Source organism: Python bivittatus, unplaced genomic scaffold, assembly GCF_059951505.1.
Source record: "Python bivittatus isolate LINGU-HERP-01145 unplaced genomic scaffold, Pbiv_v1 ctg000410_np1212, whole genome shotgun sequence".
Taxonomy (NCBI): Eukaryota; Metazoa; Chordata; class Lepidosauria; order Squamata; family Pythonidae; genus Python; species Python bivittatus.
This window is the reverse complement of record NW_028277067.1, coordinates 3,309,344-3,329,071: the sequence shown is the minus strand read 5'-3', so window position 1 is coordinate 3,329,071 and position 19,728 is coordinate 3,309,344. Positions and strand designations below refer to the sequence as shown.

The window sequence follows — 19,728 nt, the reverse complement described above, 5'->3', positions numbered from 1 at the left end:
TGGGAATGTTAAAAGTTAAACAGGAAATGTTTGTTTAAAAGTGTGTATCATGTCACTGAACGAGACCTGCATCCACCAGTACTTGGTGAGCAGCCTCCTGCTAAGCGTAGACTAGGGACTATCCCAACGAAAGATACAATCCCAGAAATATTTACTAATGAATTCAGTAGTGACTGACAACTGACAACATACTCTGGACATGATGAAACTTGCCTAACTCAACAAATAAGCAGCAAAGCATGTCACTGTTATTAAACTTTTTAGTATTCAGCCATCAAGAAAGGTCATTATGATCCCTACCTCAATAACATTTGTCACTGTGATCTGAACCCTGATCTCCAAGCATCAAGAGAAACTACATCTCTTTTATAATTGTGGAGAGACACTTCAACACAAACACAGAATCTGGGGAGGCCTATTTGGGTACAATCTAGGAAGCTCCTTGCATTTGACAGCCCCAGAAAGGATTCTGAAATGTTTGTGCCACCTACGTCTCATTTTCTGCTCCGTTGGTCTTGTTCTTGCGTTGCTTTTGCTCATTGGTGGTTGGAGGGGCCTGCCCCATGGCAGGTGGCTTTCGTTTTGCTAACATTTTCCGTTGCCTTTCTATTTCTTCCCTTTGGGAATTTATCCTTTCCTGTTGCCTAAATAAAAGTAGAACATGGACATAACTTAGGGAACATAAAATAATATATGCCACAGAGAAGTGGTTGGCTTTCTACATCCTTAGGTAGGCATATCAGAACAGTAGATTGCTGGTCATCTGTCAATCCTTGGAAGGAGAATAAATATTTAAAAGCTTGGGCTTTGGAAATGCAGCTGGCTAATATTAAGCAAGGGACTGAATGCTGAATCCAGTTTCTAAGAAATAATCACAAGGACCTCTGTTTTAAATTTAAAAAGTGTTCATACTTGCAGACAGTTTTCAAATGAAGAGGTTAATCTTCAGGGGGCATGACAACTGCTTTAATCTCCTCTGTGGAAGGAAATATTTTCAGCCCTGATTATTGTTATCAGTTGTTGAGTTCAGGGCCAGACACGTATATGAACCTTTCTATTTCTTTTCTGTTTTGCACACCAGTAGGAAACCAGCTATTTTATGCATGATTACTGAGAAGCCTAGTCTGTCTCTCTTTCCTTCCGAGTAAGGTATTTGAGGGGTGGGGAAACAACAAAAGTCCCACCTTCCCAACAAAGTCTTTGCTTATCATATTGTTGAACTAGAGGAGTTCTACAAGGGAGAGTAGGGAAAAGATTCCAAAAATAAGGCTAGAAAGATTCTTAGCTGGATATAGGAAATATTTGGAAGCTGCTGTTTTTGCCAAGGGTGGTGTTACAAAGTACTAACTGGAAGGGTGTCCAATTTTTGGCAGCAATTACACATAGCTAAGTATGTACAAGTTCAAATTTGGAGAAAGAAATTTATATTTATCATGCAGAGATTCATCAGCTTTTATTCTTACAATTTGGTCAGGGATGCCTAAACTTTTGCATCCAACTGTATGAATAAATCTGGATTTAGTCCCATATCCCCAAGCACCTAACATCTTTACCGTAGGTTGCAATGCTTGAGAAAAAAATGTTCCCTAACAGTCTAACTTCTGCTTAACAACAACAAAGCAACCATTGCATACAAATGTGTCTTTGTTTATAAAATAAGACTTGGAGTTTGCAGCTACAGAATTAAAGCTTTTTTTGCATTACCTGTTTATATTTCAGGTATGCATGAATTATGCTCATCAATTATCATATTAAAACACATAACAGAACATATTATTTAAAAGAGAGCAGTCATAGAAACACTGTAAATTACATATGGATTTATAAAAAAAATTAGATCAAATAAAACACCGGTAATCTTCTGGAGAAAGCAGAACGATATAAAAATACATACTTGATTAGGTTCTGGAAAGCATAGCCATCTGTCCACTGCTCTGTGTAAGAGGCCCCATGGCGGACTGTAGCAAAATGACCTAATCGTAACCGATCCTGCATACTCTTATCTCGGCAAGCCATCTTTTCCTGTTTTGACTGTGAAGGAAAAAGGTAAAGTATCTGAACGCTTTGCGATGTATCCCTATTTATTTATTTATTTAAATAATCTGTATGGCCGCCCATCTTAAGAACACAATTCTGGGCAGCTCACAACATTATAATGTTACTCAGCCAATCAAGACTGATATCAATATAAAAAAAGCAGTTGATTTCCAAAAGGCTGGCAGTTCTAGACTTCCATGTAAAAGATATACAGGTAGTCCTTGTTTGCCAACCACTCATTCACTGACCATTCAAAGTTACTATGGTGCTGAAAAAGGAGACTTATGACCAGGTACTCAGTTGCTGCCACTGCAGCGTCCCCGCAGTCATGTGATTGCAATTCGGGTGCTTGGCAACCGGCGTGCATTTACAACGGTTGCAACATCCCACAGTCACATAATCACCATTTGGGACCTTCAAAGCTGGCTTCCAACAAGCAAAGTCAATGGGAAAGCTGGGAGGAAGTCACAAGTCATAGTCATGTGACATTGTGCTTAATGACCTGCAGTGATTTGCTTAGTGACTGCATCCAGAACCGATTAACTGATGTTGTAGGTTGGGCATGGTCACATGACTTTTCACTTTACGACCACATCACTTAGCAATGGAGTTGCTGATCCCAATTGTGGTTGGTAAATGAGAACTACTGGTACGCTGTAACTGGCTCCATGTAAGGAAGGGAAAAGGATGCATGCAAACATGTAAACACAATTCCCCATTAGTTTTCCTGTGGTATATCCCCAGAACTCTTAAATCTTACAAACACATCCATAACAAAATTTATCAGGGTACCAAACAGTAGGAGATATCCTTCACTATTATGGCTAATCCATACTGCTTCCTGAAGAAGTACAGGCCATCTGGGTGGTTGAGCAATCAGCTCTTCTTATGTTGCAAATGCCATACCTACACATATTTTTGATGGGGAATATTTGTTCTGAATGCTTATTTAACTAGCAAAATCTGGAACTATGTTTTGAACAAATTCAAATTTTCAATTGCTCAATAAACTTGTTTGCAAACTGTACTGATTCTAAAATGTTGCTTACATTAGAAGTAATATTTTTCAGATTTTTAAAAACAGCTCATTTATATATTGTTAAGACTTTCAATTAAAAATAAATCTCTTGTAGTTAATAACTTTACTACTAATTGTAAATAATGAATTCAATCTCCTCCTTTAAATAGTACAACATAATTGTTTTAGAGTCTGACATTTCCTCAATTATAGTTACAATATATTTCCAAAATTGTTTGATCAAATACTGTTTTATTATTAGAAAAGGAACAAAGATTTTAGACAGCAAGATTGAAAACCATGGTTAGTATACTTTTCCTCATTCTCTTTTTCTTCTCCACTGTGTATAATGAGAATTGAATTTTAGGAAAGGGTGTGTGTATATCTCTAAATTTTAAGGTGAATAGCTCATTTTATAATATTGAAGTTAACAGTAAGAGACCAGAAATGACAGACATATATCAGATACAGTATTTAAAAATGTTCTACAGTTCTGTGTTACCCTTTCTTTGGAAGAAGTACTTGACTACTTTTTTCTAACTGGTCTTTCTCAGCTACAACATTTTGTTTTGAGTTATATCAATCTGTAGTCTCCCAAAGGAAGTATTGCTGGTCCAACTCTGCTTTATTTTAAACATTTATTTTTTATTTACACTTGGACCTGGGCATTTGAAGGATACCAACTACCCTAGAAACAGATTATCTCTTAAATAAACTGTTTTAAATGGTCATACTCCTGTTATTTTACTGTTGAATTTTACGGGAGTTTGTTTTATTATTAATTATATTGTGCTTTGTACAGTGTTATGAACTTCTCTTTGAAGAAGAGCAACATAAAAATAAAGTGATACTATGATGTATAATACCATATAAATATTTTAAATAACAGCAGCAACGAAATCTAGGAGAGGCTAATTTGACTGTTCAGTGTACCCAATTATGCAGGTTCTGGGGATATAAACTCAAAACAAGTTGAGCTGGTTATAACTCACCTTTTCTATAAGTAGCTTCTTGCTCATTGTTACACACCTATTTAACCGTTCTTTGTACTTCTCAAGCATTTTCTGTTGTTCATCTATCTGTCGTCTTAAGTCACAGTTTGCCTGAAGACAAAAATAATACAAAGCAGATGAACAAAACAGAAACCACCCAAAATTACTTACAATTCAATAGCTTGCACTGATAAGAAAGAATTAAAGCTGTCAGTTACCAGATACAACAAAAAACATACTCATGCACACACCAATAAATTTGAATTTACCATTTACTTCAGTTCTCTGAATCTCAAGGAGGGGATTTCATACCTCCTAGAGCAAGTAGGAAATGTCCATTTCATAATAGCCTCTCCAGGCAGAGGAGCCATCCCGGCTCCCATCCTGGACTGGAGAATCAATACAGCCCCTCAACCCAGCACTGATTATTTCCTTTAGATAATTTATATTTAACAACTGTAAACTCTATAAGAAACCAGAAGAATTACATTTAAAAGCCATTACTGGCAACACTGAAGAAACAATAAAAAACAAGATGAATTTCCAGGTCAGCCCAGAATGCCTTATTTAGCATTCCTTTTCCATAGCAATAGCATAACTGCTTAGACTCTTTTAAGACTGAAGCAATTACATTGCACAAATAAATAAATAACACCTCTCCCCATTTTAAAAGCTGATTCTGGAAGAGGAATGGTGGATTTATATGCTTTTTGTCAGGTTCAGAGAACAGAATTAGATATTAAATCCAAATTTCCACATTTTCTTGAACATCACAGACACAGTTTATATCTTGGGGTGTAATCAGAACAGAGGAACAAATAGATATCTTCCAAAGATGAACATTCCCGCTTTACTATTCTTTGCAGGAAGTAGCCAAATCTTGCTGCTGAACTCAGTTTACCAATTTTATACATTTGAAGAAAGTGTATATTTCTGAAGTTAATGTTGACTTCACACACCAAAGCCATTTTTGACGAGGTAAATCATCTCAGAAGACAGCTGTTCCCCTAAGACAATAAACAATAATACTTCTGGTGGTTGACAGGCCAGAATTAAGCACAACCACCTAGAAGCAGTAGATACAGAAACTTGATGCCCACTAACTTTCCTTGAAAGGCTACAAACAATGGTTCACATTTTCTGAACTCCAATATTCTATCCAGTTAAGAATTGAAGCACATTATACATGTTCAAGCTATATCAATTATGTTCTTAGAGGTTGGATGGACTTTGGCAAATAAGGAAAACTGTTGATAAGAAAAAGGGATCAGGATGTGTAGAAAATGCAAAATGCTATAGTAGGGACAAGGATTGAGAAAATGTCTTGCAGGCTACTACTGGCACTGTGTTGATTTCTATTATAAGGCTGGAGCTAACCACATGGAATGTTCATTGTTGAAAGACAAATTTCCCTCAAAAACTGGAGGAAAACAATAGCATGAATGGCATTTGGAAGAGAAAATGTGTTCCTTTTGAGAAATTCTTTCCACCCTAAACTGATAATTCGCAACTGAGCAAACAAACTATTCTTAAGTTTCCCCAAGAGGGAACATGTACATATTGGGGTAAGGGAGGGGAAGGGAAATAGAGAAAAGAGGGAAACTAAGGAGATATTTGCAAAGGAAGAAAAAAAAAAGGTCTGAATTCTGTCAGAGCTCCAAGCTATTCCAATCACTTTGCTTGTGGATTTCTCCACCCAGAAAGGCAATTGAAAAAGTGACTATTCCCACTCATTCCATGAGAAGGTACTAAACTGAAGTTGAAATGCTCAATATGATGTTCAAGAGTATAAAGAAGACAATAGCAGAATTTCAGACTGCTCAACTGTTGGACCACATAGAATTACTGTTTCATCAAAATTAATTGTTCTTTTGTAAGAAACTTATAAATTAGGTTTGATTGTGTTTCTTTAAAGGAAGATATTTTGCATGTTAAAACTAATAAATTATTAAGGCAAAAAATTACCAGAACACAATCCATTTAATCACTTCATTATTCTTTATTAAGTGTCACAAGATACTTGTGGTTTTTGATGCAGCAAATTACCAGGTTTCCATAGGACTTTCAAATTCAAAAACAGCTTGCAGAGGAAATTTAACCTTAATGTAAAATGGAGGGAGCTTCTTTGAGAATCAAGACTGTAAAGTTCTCAAATGAACTTAGAGAACACAATTTCCCTCTTATCAAGTGTTTTCCACTTGATTATGTGCCATCACGTCAGTGTCAATTCTTAGTGATTATTTAGATTTTCTCCATGACAATCTGTTTTCCATTTATATAACCATTAATTGATATCACTAACTTCTTGCCTACATTTATATTAGATACACTCTATGGTTAGAAATTTGAATATAGGATGTAGAATTTACAACTACTTACCCTTAATAAATCATCTATTCTGCCTTCTTTTTTCTCCAGATCAGAGTTCTTACTGTTTTCTAGTGCAGATATTTTCTCCATTGTAAGATCAGACTTGAGAGGGAAAAAAAGAATACTTAAGAAATGATCTACAAAGTAGTCAAATGTGTGATGAACACAAAAACTAACAAATAGTTCTGTTGTGTGAAACAACATAATCAAGGAGTGGAACATCTTATAATTAATCAAGAGGATTATTTTTAAACAAAGTCAAAACATCTAACAAAAAGTATAACTAAGCCCGGTCTTCCCAACTTTGTTAAAAAAAAAAAAAAAGCCTTTTCTAGTCTACTAGAAAGAAATGGGTTGAATTTCCCCAGATTTATTTATTTAATGGCATTTCTATGCCACTCTGCTCCAAGCACTGAATGAATAATGAAGCTGGCAAAACTCTATTTCAGTATTGAAGAAACCAAGGAAAAAGCAAATAACAAGGCTATACAAGCACTATGTTTTTGGTTCCCACAAACTCACTTGAGAAATAAAGGGAATTAAATCATTATCTCCCAGAAGATTCAGTCCATAAAAGTGGGGTGCCACAGATGCTTCAAAGCCTACACTTTGCCTGTTAACTTCTTGTTCAGTTTCCCTATGCATTTTACATAAGAGCGTATTGGAGTTGCTTTGATCAAGTCCCTTTCCACTCAACACTGCCTACCTAAAAACCAAATCAAAGATTATGAATTATTTTAGCTATCTACTTTTGGAAACTATCTCATCAACATTGTCTAGAAAATAGAATCAAACCTGTGAATCAATGAATTCTATTATAAAACATCCACACAGAAGTACCCCAAGAAGCAGAGGGGTGTGCACATCACATATTGCCCATCTGAAAGTTAATTTAAAAACAGTTTATCTAGAAACATTCATATTTCTGGTGAGAAATAGGATTTCAATCTATGCCTGACATGAAGACTTAGGTTTGCAGTTTAAAATCTGCTTTGGTGAAGGAGGGGGCAACTTGGATGTTAGATTTTTCATGAGACAGTATTTTTTGTTTAGGTTTGAAATAAAACTCATTTTTCATTTAGTATATACTTCTAAGTCAGTCCTGCAACTGAAACAATAACTTAAACTGATTTGATTACTTTTATCTGGGAATGGGAACTCAAAAATGCTCACCCCTTAAGCTTTTGATTTGGGGGGGAGTTCTGATTTTGCCCCTTTTTGTTTCTAACTTGTATCAATTTATGAGGGCACCTAAAGTTCTTCCTCCTCTGGTACTATTACTGCTTTAGTAATTAGTGTAAATTAGCTAATTAGAATCTAAATTTTAACATAAATTTGTTTTATAAGTAGGAAGACTGATAACAGCTTCTTGGGGACATGAAGAGATTAGATTAGGGCTCTTGAAGAAGGCTTTTAACAACTGTAATCTCAAGAATCAGAGCAGAGATTATTTATTAAGATTATGCAGCACTTCAGATTTGATCTCCAAAAGATGCTCTGGAATCTGCACACTTAAGATTCAGCTGCTTCAAGATGTTGCGCATGGTTGTTATATTCTGACTCTTGCACAATCTCAATTTTTTTTTAAATTAAATCTGAAGCACCGCGCAACCTGTTGGTCATGCCTCACTGCACCCAGAATAAGGCCCTATACAACAGCAGAAACACAGAAATAGATGGTGAAGGCCTATGTTTGGTAGGAAAAAGCTGAGGCAGAAGCATCGTCATCTTGATTCCTCAGGTTCCCAGATTGCTTCCTTATTCAGCCAAATCTTATTGTAGATTCACAATATATAATACATTAGCCCTTGAAAACTTGGCAAGCTGATAAAATTCTGAAACACTTGATCATCACAATCCACATTAGAAGTCCCACTGGTGGCAGTATGAGCTGGCATGTCTTGGCTACAGTACTACATGATTACTGTAATAATTTTCTTCATCTAGCTAACCCAAATGTAGGCTAAACTGTGATCTGCATCTTTATTTTTGTATACATGGGAATGGGTACCAACATATGCAAGTTCTGCTGTTTTCCACTGGAGTGGCTGAGGTGAGCTCACAATCAACATGTCCTGAAAGAGCAACATTAGTGTTCACTGGAATAGCGACAGAGGGATAGCCCTTATTCTTGACCATCCAAAGTAACACCTATAATTAGACGTTTAGGGATCTGAATGCTTACAAATAGTCAGATGTCTCAGACAGAGGAAAAAAGAGAGGAAGAAAGGAGTAACAGGAGGCTTAATGAAAAACAGTATAGCCTAAAAACAAACAAATGAAACATCTAAGAAAAAAAGGAGAGTAAGAACAAAGTCTGATACAAGTTCTAGCCTTGGGAAAAAGCAAAAACTGCAAACGATTCCTTGGATCTATGTAACAGACCCAAGCTTTCACTTACAAAAGCAAGTGAATTTTAAATATTCTGAAAATAGTTAACTTGGTTTCCTAAAACACACTGTCCTCTAACTGAAAAATGTGTCTTGCACATCCAACATAATGAGAAGCAAGGACCGCTGATTTTCTTGGATGTGGAGAAAACCTTTGATAATTTGAACTGGGCATTTTTGTTTAAATTTGGAAGATATGGACTTTGATGAGAATTTTCTTCAAGGGATCAAATTGATATACACTTTCCAGAAGGCAAGTATTATTGTTAATGATGAGTTAACAAAACCTTGTGAGATACAGAAGGGGACAAGACAAGGGTGTCTCCTTTACTTTTTATTTTAGTTCTGGAAGTGTTGAACAGAGATATTAGACAAGATGAGAATATAAAGGATCTGCAAATTAAAAAAGAGGTTTATAAACTGAGAGCTTTTGTGGATAACTTAGTCTTGATTTTACAGGAATCTCAAAATGGAATAGAATATTTAATGAAAAAATTGAAAGACTTTGGTATGCTAGCTGGATTTAAGGTAAATAAACAAAAAACAAAGATGCTGGTTAACAATATGACTATACAAGACCAAGAAATGTTGATGAAAAAGTCTGGTTTTAAAATTGAGAAAATGGTCAAATACTTGGGGGTCATGTTGACAAATATGAATTGTATGTTGTTTCAGAGTAACTATGTTAAAATTTGGAATGATATCAAAAAGATTTACTGAGATGGGATAAGTTACAATTGTCATTGTTGGGTAGAATTTCAGTAATTAAGATGAGTGTTTTTACCTAGAATGTTATTTCTTTTTCAGACAATATTGACAACTGATATACCATCTAAACAATGGCAAAAAGATATTTCTAAGTTTGGGAAGTAAAAAAAAAAAAAACAAGAATAAAATATAGACTCTTACAGGATGCTAAGGAAAGAGGTGGGTTAGGTCTTCTGGATTTAAAGTTATACTTTGATGCTTGTTGTCTGTATGGATGAAAGAGTGGGTGACTTTAAAAACAAGAGATTATTGGAATCAGAAGGATATGATTTAAGATTTGGATGGCATGGCTATTTATGGTATGATAAAGTGAACATTAATATTTATTTCAAGAATCATTTTATTAGATGTGCTATACTGAGAGTTGGGAATAGATATAAAGCAAGATTGTCTCCCAAAATTCCTTTATGGCTGTCACCTCAAAAAGCTTTTTACAGAAGAGAAATGACAGTTAAACAAGTATGGTTGACATACGTGAATTTACTATTCTTTTCTGAAGGATAACCTAAACTGAAGAGGGGAGAATTAGAATTGAAAGGTTATACTTGTCAATGGTTTACTTATGCACAGTTGTTAGAAAGATTTAAATTGGACAAGAAGAGTTTTGATTTTACCTGTGAGAAAACTGATTTTGAACTTGCTTTATGTACTAATGATGAACATGTTATTGCTAAGATGTATAAACTTCTGTTCAAAATGAATATGGAAGATGAATATGTTAAGGATTGTATGCTTATGTAGGCAAAATTTTTTTAGATATAATATAATGTTGGATCAGTGGGAAAATATGTGGAATAAAGGTTTGAAGTTTACTCTTAACTACAATTTAAAAGAAAACTTTTACAAAATGATATACTGTTGGTATTTATTAGAAAAATTATCTAAGACGTATAAAGGAATTTCAAATATATATTGGAAATGTAATCGGTGTGAAGGTATTTTTTTATCATCTTTGGTGGACTTGTAAGAAAGCTAAGAAATACTGGGATATGATATGTATTTTGATCCAAAAAAGTTTAAAAATGGATGTACAGTTGAAACCGGAGATTTTTCTTTTAGGTATGATGGATAAACATGGCAAAGAAAGAAAACATGGGAATCTATTTCTTTATATGGTAGCAGCAGCGAGACTTTTATATGCACACAAACTGAAAGATTTACAAATCCCTATAGCTGAAGAATGGATAGTGAAATTAATGGAATTGGCGGAGATGGTGAAATTGACTACTTTGATCAAAGAAAAGATTGTCTGGTTTTGTTTCTATTTGGAAACTGCTCTTGGACCTTTTACTTGAGACTCAAAAAAATGAAGCTTTGATTTTGGGGTTTGATGACTGATTTATTTTATAATCATAGAAATACTTTGTATTAGTTTTCCTTATATTTTTTATTGATATAGATTTATTTTGTAAGTTTTTAAAATATTAGAGTAAGAGGTGAATATATTTTATATTTATGTCTATACCAAAGAAAGTTGGAAGTTACTTTTTCTTTTTTGTATTCTTTTTCTGATCTTCTTTCTTTCCCTATTTTCTTTTTAAATTTTTTTTAATATTTTACTCTGCTGAAATTTAATAAAGTTCTTTGGTAAAAAAATGCGTCTTGCATATCCTCAGCTACATAAGGCTATAATGGGGCCTTACATGAATTAGAACCACAGAATCCTCTATAATTTAAAGCAATCAATAGCAAAAAACAAAAATGAAGTCAAGGAACTTCCTAGGTAGCATAAATTTTAAAATAAAGATTTTCAAAGTTTGTCCTGATCCAGGGGTTTTAGCTTAAATTAATACTTTAACAAACTGAGAAGCCTAAGGTAAGTGGAAGTATGCCATACATACTAAAGAATGAGCAAATCTTTAGGCCAAAATATTAACCGAATATCCATTTTACAAAGGGGAAAAAATTCAGGACTAACCACATTTTCACTGCTAAAGCAAAACAAAAGTTTATATTTATCATTCAAAGGGGTGAAGCTGATGATTACAGAACAAGATAGAAGTTGGAAGGTTGAGGCAGGAACAACAAAAAATATTCTGGAATTTGTTGTCCAATGGAGACTATTTTACTTCAAGACTGCCCCTAAAGCTAAGCATTCTTAGAAGGAATGCTCAACAACTGAGTAAGTTTGAAGTTTCTTCAGGCAGTGTTATGTCCTTACACCACAAGCTTCCATTTCTTTCTCTAGTAAAACGCAAAATATTTATATGATCTGAAGAGAAACCAGAATATGCTTCCATTTCTTTTTCAAATGGACAATATATTTGATCCTACTCAGATGCAACTTTGTTATTCATTTTTATTTTTTGTACCTGTGTCTGTTTGTGCTGGACGGAAATCTGTTTTTGAGAAGTGCAGGAATGCTCTGCGTTCCCTGAAACTGCTGATGAAGGACTGCCTTGCTGGGCCTGTAATAAGAAGAGATGCAGCATATGAGCTGTAGGCACAGTATTTTACAAAACACATTCTTCCCCACTGTTATTTGAAAGAAAAGGCTTTAAGCTAACTAGCTGAATGTGATCAACCTTAAGAGGCAGCAAATTTCACACCCAGTTCTTTCCTAGTTCTACACCCAAAGATAATCTGATAAAAGATGCCAGGAATAACATTTCAAACTTTTGTGTAAACACAAGATTCATCCTGGATTACAAACTCTTGCCTTAGAGTTCATGTTTGTCTGCTCACACAGATAGATAATGTAAACTGCATTATTATTTTCATAGAAACAGTTCAAAGACTTTTTAGAAAAACATTTCTTTCTTTTTAAGTTTGACAAAGTGCTGGCTTCTGGGACAATGGTCTGAACTGTAACCTCTAGAAATTAAATTGGTTCTTGAAGGTGAAGGTCCCTTTCCCTTGAATATATATCAAGATGGAATTTGAGGAAGCACTGCAGAAAAGAGGTGAATGGATGATTCATGAGGAATAAACTTTTTGAGGTGAGAAATGGTGGGCTTCTAAGTTAAGTTGAACTATTCGCTCCAAATTAACATTCCACACTTTTATAGAAACAAGCTATTTTGATTCATCTTCCAAACAACTTGCTTATAGTCATGAACTACACTGTAACTTATCATAACTTATTACTGTCTTGCAATAATTGAAATTCCTAAACATTAGGAAGAAGTTTTAATATATTGGGAAATTTAGCTTATGAGACTTTGAAGTATAGAAGTCTGTTTCATTACCATGTAAGCACGGGAACCATGCTAATGCAGGAATATGCAGGGAGAAGAGAGATGAACACTATAGAAGAAAGAAAAATATCTTTGCAAGAACTAGGTACCTCAGGAAAGGATAATTCCAAAACAATTCTATGTTGTGGGATTTATTTATTTATTTATTGCTATTATACCATCATGAACTGCAGCAACCAAGAATCAGAATTTTAAGAAAGAGAAAGAAAACAGATTCCACTGTAGCAGTGGGAAGCTATATACTGTCTAACCATACAAGATCCATTCAGTCCCCCTTGAGTTTGGTCGTTAAGACCTTGCTCACCGAAGCAAATGGAAAACAGAGGCTTGTACCCCTCTGGGCCAGCTGCTCGCCCTCTAGCCGCTGTTTCGCTATCATCGCCGATACCAGTGTTGGGAGAGCAGAATGCTCCTCCGGCACTTCCTTGGCTGCACTGCTGTCTACCCCGTAAAGCGGCTGCTCCATTCGCCGCTGTAATACATTAAAGAAAATCATCAGAAAAAAAATTGGGTGGAGAAAGTAAGAAATCTGAGCCATGCAGCAGTTTGGACACAAAGCTTGCAAAATGTTTTTGCAGGGAGAAGGATAAATCTAACAAAAGCAATCCCAGTGCTTCTAGAGTACTCTCCATGTTTAAAAACAAATGAAAAGATCAGTATTGAGTTCCTTCAATTTTTTTTTTTTGGATACAATATAAACTTTAGGGTTATATGCTTGAAAAGCAAAAGCCTGGGTTCATGTGATACCTTGCAGCTGCATGAGTAAAATACTGTACACTTCTTCATTTCTATAACCCCAGGGGTCCCCAAGAATTGTATTAACAAAACCTGACGGCAAATGGCCTACTACTAGCTGTGTGCTTTTATGTTATATTAAAACAAAATAAAGTTTTAAAAAAAGTGCATTAAAGCTGCAGAAGGCCCAATAAGCTTCAGTCAAAACTCCCAAATCACTGGACACCGGGGGAGTGTCCTTGCTCTTTCTCATGGTATTACTACCACCTGCTCTTATAGCCATGGAGGCCTTGATTTTAAAAAATAAAAAAGTGATGCTCCCCACCTTCCTGATACTAAAAGGTTAGCTATTCCTGACCTAATAAATTGACTCTAATGCACTCTCTTCTTATATTTAATTAAAATCTTCCCTCCTGACTGTATTGGTTAGATTTATATTCCACCTTTTCTTCAGCAGTTCAAGTTGGCCATTTTTCCCCACAGGAACAAACTTGTGTAGTAGGCTGGGCTGAGAGAGAATAATTGGCCCAAAGTCACCTAGTTGAACCATAAGAACCTTGGTCTCCTCAGTGCCAGTCCAATGCCTTAATTATTACTTCATATTGGCTCTTAACTATAATTTGCTCTCTGGAGCAACAAAGTGATTCTTTTGATTTTTTTTTTTGTGTGATAACCCTTCAAATATTTGAAGAAAGATATGATGTCTCCCTTATAGATTTAGCTTGAAGAAGAAAAGACTATCTTTAGGTACACTGAAAGGGAATGGGAATGAAAATGATTTAAAAAAATCATTGGGGAAAGAAGCTACATTCAAGAATAATTTCTGCCAGGTAACATGGGCCTTCCTTTATAACGCTCAGTCTAATTATTGTATCTACTGAGAGAAAATGATGAGAAATGTTTTTTCCTTTTTTACAAACTGAAGGTTTGATTGGAGTCCTTCAACTTTGAATTTTTTTAATGCCCTTATACTTTTGGCTTCCTTGTTAGTATTAATAGTCAAAGGCAGCAGAAACACAGAAACACACAGAAACACACACACAGAGGACATGAGTATAGCCAACAAATACTCTTAAGACTCTAGTCCCCCCTCTATCCTTAGAATCTTCTACTGGACTTAAGCATTCTCACAGGACTTGAAAAGTCCATGTAGATAACAGACTTAGATAAAAATGTTTACACAAGCATCCTGAAATACAATCTATCACCTCATCTTTTTTCTCATAGTAATAGTCTTAGTAAAGGACCACATCCTGGACCCTGAGAAAAACAAACCTGTACTTAAACAGAATATTGAGAATAATCTGCCAATGGCATCTTCTGCTTGAAAGGCAGGTAACAGAAGATCATATGCAAAAAAACTGACAATAACCACAAAGGATAGCTGCAATATGAAATTTAAGAACTGAGCCTTTAAACTATGAACACACATATACAGGAGAGTGTTTTTGCAACTATATACTTGTGAACTATATACCTGCATGTTGAAACATTCTGCTTAAAAGGCAGAAAATGCAGCTTGAGACTGTGATGAACACTCTTCTTCAATTCACTTCTCTGAATAAGCTATGAAAACACCTGCTAGTTGTACTTCCAAGATTAATGTTTTTAAGCAATTCAGAATACATATGCATTTCATATTGGCAGAGATAGAAAGATAAGTCTATCAAACTTATCAGCATCACAGTTAATTATTTTCCTCTATAATGAATCTAACATGTGCCACTTTACAACAAACCAACATACGGATTTGTCAGTGTTGGGTTGTACCACTAACAATATTTACTCACACTTAAAGAGCTGCTTTGTACTATATGACATAGCTACCTGCAATAGATCTTAATTAAGCACTGCCCAGAATTGGATTATACAGATAGTGTAAACTGAGAATTAACAGAGAAGGACAGGAAAGGAAGGCAGAGAGAGCCTACTATATAAATCTTAGAAAATCTTCACTGTTTCCACCACATATATGTTCTGTATTAACAGATGTACAAATGTGCTCAAAAAGTTCTCAAGATACTACTCTATCCTGTCAAATACTTACAGGTAAGGGATTAGATAAGGAATGCTGTGGTGATGATCGTGCAACAGGTGGCACACTTCTCCCAGGACTTGTTCCTGGACCACTTCCTCCGGCAAACTAAAACAAGGGAGGAGGAGAAGGAAAGAAGGAAAAATATCAGCTACTTCAGGAATGTTTTGTACAGCAAGTCAAATGTAGAAGTACAACAAAATCATGCCTGCAAAGGTTGTAAGAAAAATGATTAAGACAAATTGCCGGGAAAATCTAATCATATATTTTCAAGGGCCTCTTCCTGAGGAGCATACACAAAATTTAGAGGCTGTCTCATAAACTAGTTTACCATATATATACAGGCACTGAAAAACAAAGTGCTCTGATATAAACTGTGAAATTGGCTTACCTCAAAATAGTCACTAATTTTATGTCCCCTCGGAGTGACTTTACCTGGAAGAAAAGAAAACAGTATTACCATAATCAAATAATATTAAGATTACAAAATAATTTGAAAACACTACAAATACTTCAGAAGAATTTTTTTACTGAAATTGTCTTGATTTTGAGGTATAAGTTGGCATGCATGAATCAAACTAACTCTAAGAACATATGCAACTGAAAAATAGCTCCCAAGAGATAACTTGAAACACAGAATTTCCCCTAGTGGTTTCCCTTAGCCTCTTCCCAGAAGAATACTATAAGGAATAGAAGAAGAATCCTGTAAGGAAAAGAAAAAGAAGGACACATGCAAGAACAGAAAAAGAATAAAGTGTCTGATGAGAGACGGTCAGTGGAAAGGGGAAAGAAAAATAATAATAATAATAATTTTAAAAAATCATGAGAAGGCATTAGAAAAACAATTCAATAAAAGAGCAACAATGGCAGGCCAGAGAAAAGACATGCAAAGGATGCTGAATACAACTCTTTGAGTTAAGAGCTTCTGGCTGATCTTTACCAACTATGCTACAGCTACAGAAAAAATAAACAGCAGAAGAGACATATTTACTTCACTATCAATTACAGTTTAAATTAATATTCTTCAATGTACCATTTTCAATACAATCCATTTTATTATAACTTCTACCCAGAAATGCTCCAAGATAAAATTTACATAATATAATGTATTATATTATGTAATTTTATGATCTAATGTATCATGATAATTTCATGCTATATTAGAAGATTGTTGCATGTGTTCTGTGTATAACTGCAGAAAACCATCAAATTGGGGCATATTCACACATTGAAACAGGCACAAGTGAATCTCACAGTAAACCTGTTGGAAGTCTAAAATTATTTTCCTTATAATGGGGACAACAAATTGTCCCTGAAGCAAAGTACAAGTAGGATCACAACAAGTTTTCCAACATTCTCTAGAGAAGACATGTTCTCAAGGAGCAAGAGAATTCTCTAACAAATAGACTCATTACCAACTATTTAGAGATCCTAATTAGAGGTCCTACCTTGACTAGTCTCAAAGGATTCACCTTTCCTCTTCCTATTGCGCTGGTCATTCTGTTTTTTTTCAGGAGTCTTGAGGGGGAAGAGGGGAAAAAAATCCCAAATGAATTTCTGAAAACATCCAAGGATTTAAGGTTGCAACTTTTTAAAAAATGATATATGGTTATCAGCAACTCCTCCATAGATATTTTAACTTGCAAAACAGGTTACATTTCCCTTTTTGGCATTTTAGATGCAATTGTGGAACACCATACTCAGCAAATAACCAATTGTTGTTGTTGTTCAGTCGTTAAGTCGTGTCCAACTCTTCACGACCCCATGAACCATATCGCGCCAGGCCTTCCTCTCCTTCACTGCCTCCCTGAGTTTGCTCAGTTTCATGCTCATTGCTTCAGTGATGCTATCTAACCATCTCATCCTCTGCCGTCCTCTTCTCCTTTTGCCTTCAATCTTTCCCAGCATCAGGGTCTTTTCCAAAGACTCCTCTCTTTGCATTAGGTGACCAAAGTATTTGAGCTTGAGCTTCATTATCAATCCTTCCAATGAGCAATCAGGGTTGATTTCCTTTAAGATTGACTGGTTTGACCTCCTAGCAGTCCAGGGGACGCTTAAGAGTCTTCTCCAGCACCACAGTTCAAAGGCATCAATTCTTCGGTGCTCAGCCTTCTTTATGGTCCAGCTCTCACAGCCATACATTACTACTGGAAAAACCATCGCTTTGACTATGCGGATCTTTGTTGGCAAGGTGATGTCTCTGCTTTTCAATATGCTATCTAGGTTTGCCATAGCTTTCCTCCCAAGGAGCAAGTGTCTTTTAATTTCATGGCTGCAGTCTCCATCTGCGGTGATCTTGGAGCCCAAATAAATGAAGTCTGTTACTGCTTCCGTTTCTACCCCTTCTATTTGCCAGGAATTGATGAGTCCAGATGCCATGATCTTAGTTTTTTAATGTTGAGTTTCAAAAATAACCAATTACTGGTTAGTATAAATTAAATATTAAGCTACTGCAATAGACCTGAGTTTAGCACAATTTTTTACTCCCAAGGATTAAATTAAGACCTTTCTTTGTTAAGGTTATCTGCAACAGTACGGAATTAAGACTTGGTTCTGCCCAAAATATTCCTAAAAATTAGCAGTTCCTTTATTTGTTCTGAAGATTTGTTCTAAAACAAACTAATACCTTTGTTTTAGTATAATATTGGTGGTTTCTATTCTTTTCAGTATTAGTTTTTTGCCTGCCTACTTATTCTAAATTGGCAAAAATGAAAATATGCTTGTAGCTTCATTTATTAAAAAACAAAAAAGTGTTATTATATACAAACAATAAATGTATAATTATTGTCTGAAAAAATTATACTTTCATGAGAAACCAAGTTGTGCATAACACATTTTACAAATTAACAAAGTAACTATATAAAAAGTATTAAAATAATAGTACATATGCTTTAATTTTCTCCCAAATAATCTTTTTCTGCTAGGATTTCCCCCCTTCTCCCCTTCCAATTTCCCTTCATTGTTTCAAAATCTCTGACGTTTTACAGCTCTATGAGGATTGTTTGGAAAATATCACTTTCAGTTACCTCCAGCTCCTTGTCACTCAGAGAACCCACACTGCACAAACTCTGATTGGAAGATTCACTGTTCAAGGGACCCTAGTATAAAGGAAAGAAAAGCATATTACCAACAGGAAATTTTGTCTTCTTTAAATCAACTGCATATTCATTGAGCATGAAAGTCACTGATAATTAGAATATAAAACAGGCCAATATATGACATTAATAGAATACTATGAGTTTATGATGTACCCCACTCACTTTACTTATTATATAAACTTATATAGCCTAGAGAATCAAAACTGCAATATAATTAAAACAACAATTAAAACAACATTGAGACCCTAATAAAAACTTGCATCCATTGACTACACCATGCTGGCTCCATCAATATCTCACTCTCAGTGCCTGGGGAACAAATCAGGTCTTCACTGCTTTCCTGAAGGCTAAAAAAGTTGGGACTCTGGGGTGGAGGCTGTTCGACAAGGCAGGCACCATAACAGAGAAGGCACACTTCCAAGGCCCCACCAGGTGACACTGTTTCACCAAGGAGACTTAGAACACACCAGATCTAGTGGGACAGGCAAACCACCTGGGATAGATGGTCCCACAAGTAACTTGGCCCCATGCCATGTAGGACTTTCAACATGATGACCAGTATCTCCCTAATCTGGAAGCCTACTGGGAGCCAGCGCAGCTCCTGCAGTAGTGGTACTACATGAACATAGTGCACTGTACCCACTACTACCTGTGCCACTGCTTTCTAAATTAGGTGCAGCTTCCTAATGCTCTTCGAGGGTAGCCCCATGTAGAGCACATTGCAATAGTCCAATCAGAAGATGAGTAAGACATGAGTTGTGAGCATTGCCTCCTGACCTAGTAAAGGGTACAACTGATGCATAAGGTGTATTTGTGCAAAGGCTCTCCAAGCCATGGCTACCACCTGCTCTTTGAGCAGGAACTGTGACTCCAGGAAAACTCCCAGATTGCACAACAACCCTAACTGGGGAAGTGTAACTCCAGACAGAGTTAAAGATGGCAAACCACTAGATACAAGGAGTCCTAAAACCCACAGCCATTTGGTTGAGTCAAAGTGAGTACTTCCCTATCCAGACCTGTACAGCCTCCAGGCACAGGAAAAGCACCTCCACTGCATCACTTGGATGTCCTGGGGCAGAGATGTACAA

At 35.7% G+C, this 19,728-nt stretch overlaps 1 protein-coding gene across 8 annotated transcripts in view; it reads right to left on the bottom strand.

The window, feature by feature from the left end:
* Positions 1-19,728, bottom strand: part of TLK2 (tousled like kinase 2) — a 57,868-nt gene that overhangs the window by 26,770 nt on the left and 11,370 nt on the right. For 7 of the 8 annotated variants that reach the window (XM_015889981.3, XM_007421742.4, XM_015889983.3 and 4 more), the window contains exons 3-12: positions 18,569-18,640; positions 16,991-17,060; positions 15,934-15,977; positions 15,555-15,650; positions 13,077-13,244; positions 11,888-11,983; positions 6,427-6,519; positions 4,048-4,158; positions 1,895-2,031; positions 492-644 (exon numbers count right to left, since the gene is read on the bottom strand). In XM_015889981.3, coding sequence (XP_015745467.1) covers positions 492-644; positions 1,895-2,031; positions 4,048-4,158; positions 6,427-6,519; positions 11,888-11,983; positions 13,077-13,244; positions 15,555-15,650; positions 15,934-15,977; positions 16,991-17,060; positions 18,569-18,640 — 1,040 coding nt within the window. The remainder of the gene's footprint in view (positions 1-491; positions 645-1,894; positions 2,032-4,047; positions 4,159-6,426; positions 6,520-11,887; positions 11,984-13,076; positions 13,245-15,554; positions 15,651-15,933; positions 15,978-16,990; positions 17,061-18,568; positions 18,641-19,728) is intronic. The other variant, XM_015889989.3, reaches the window with a different exon arrangement.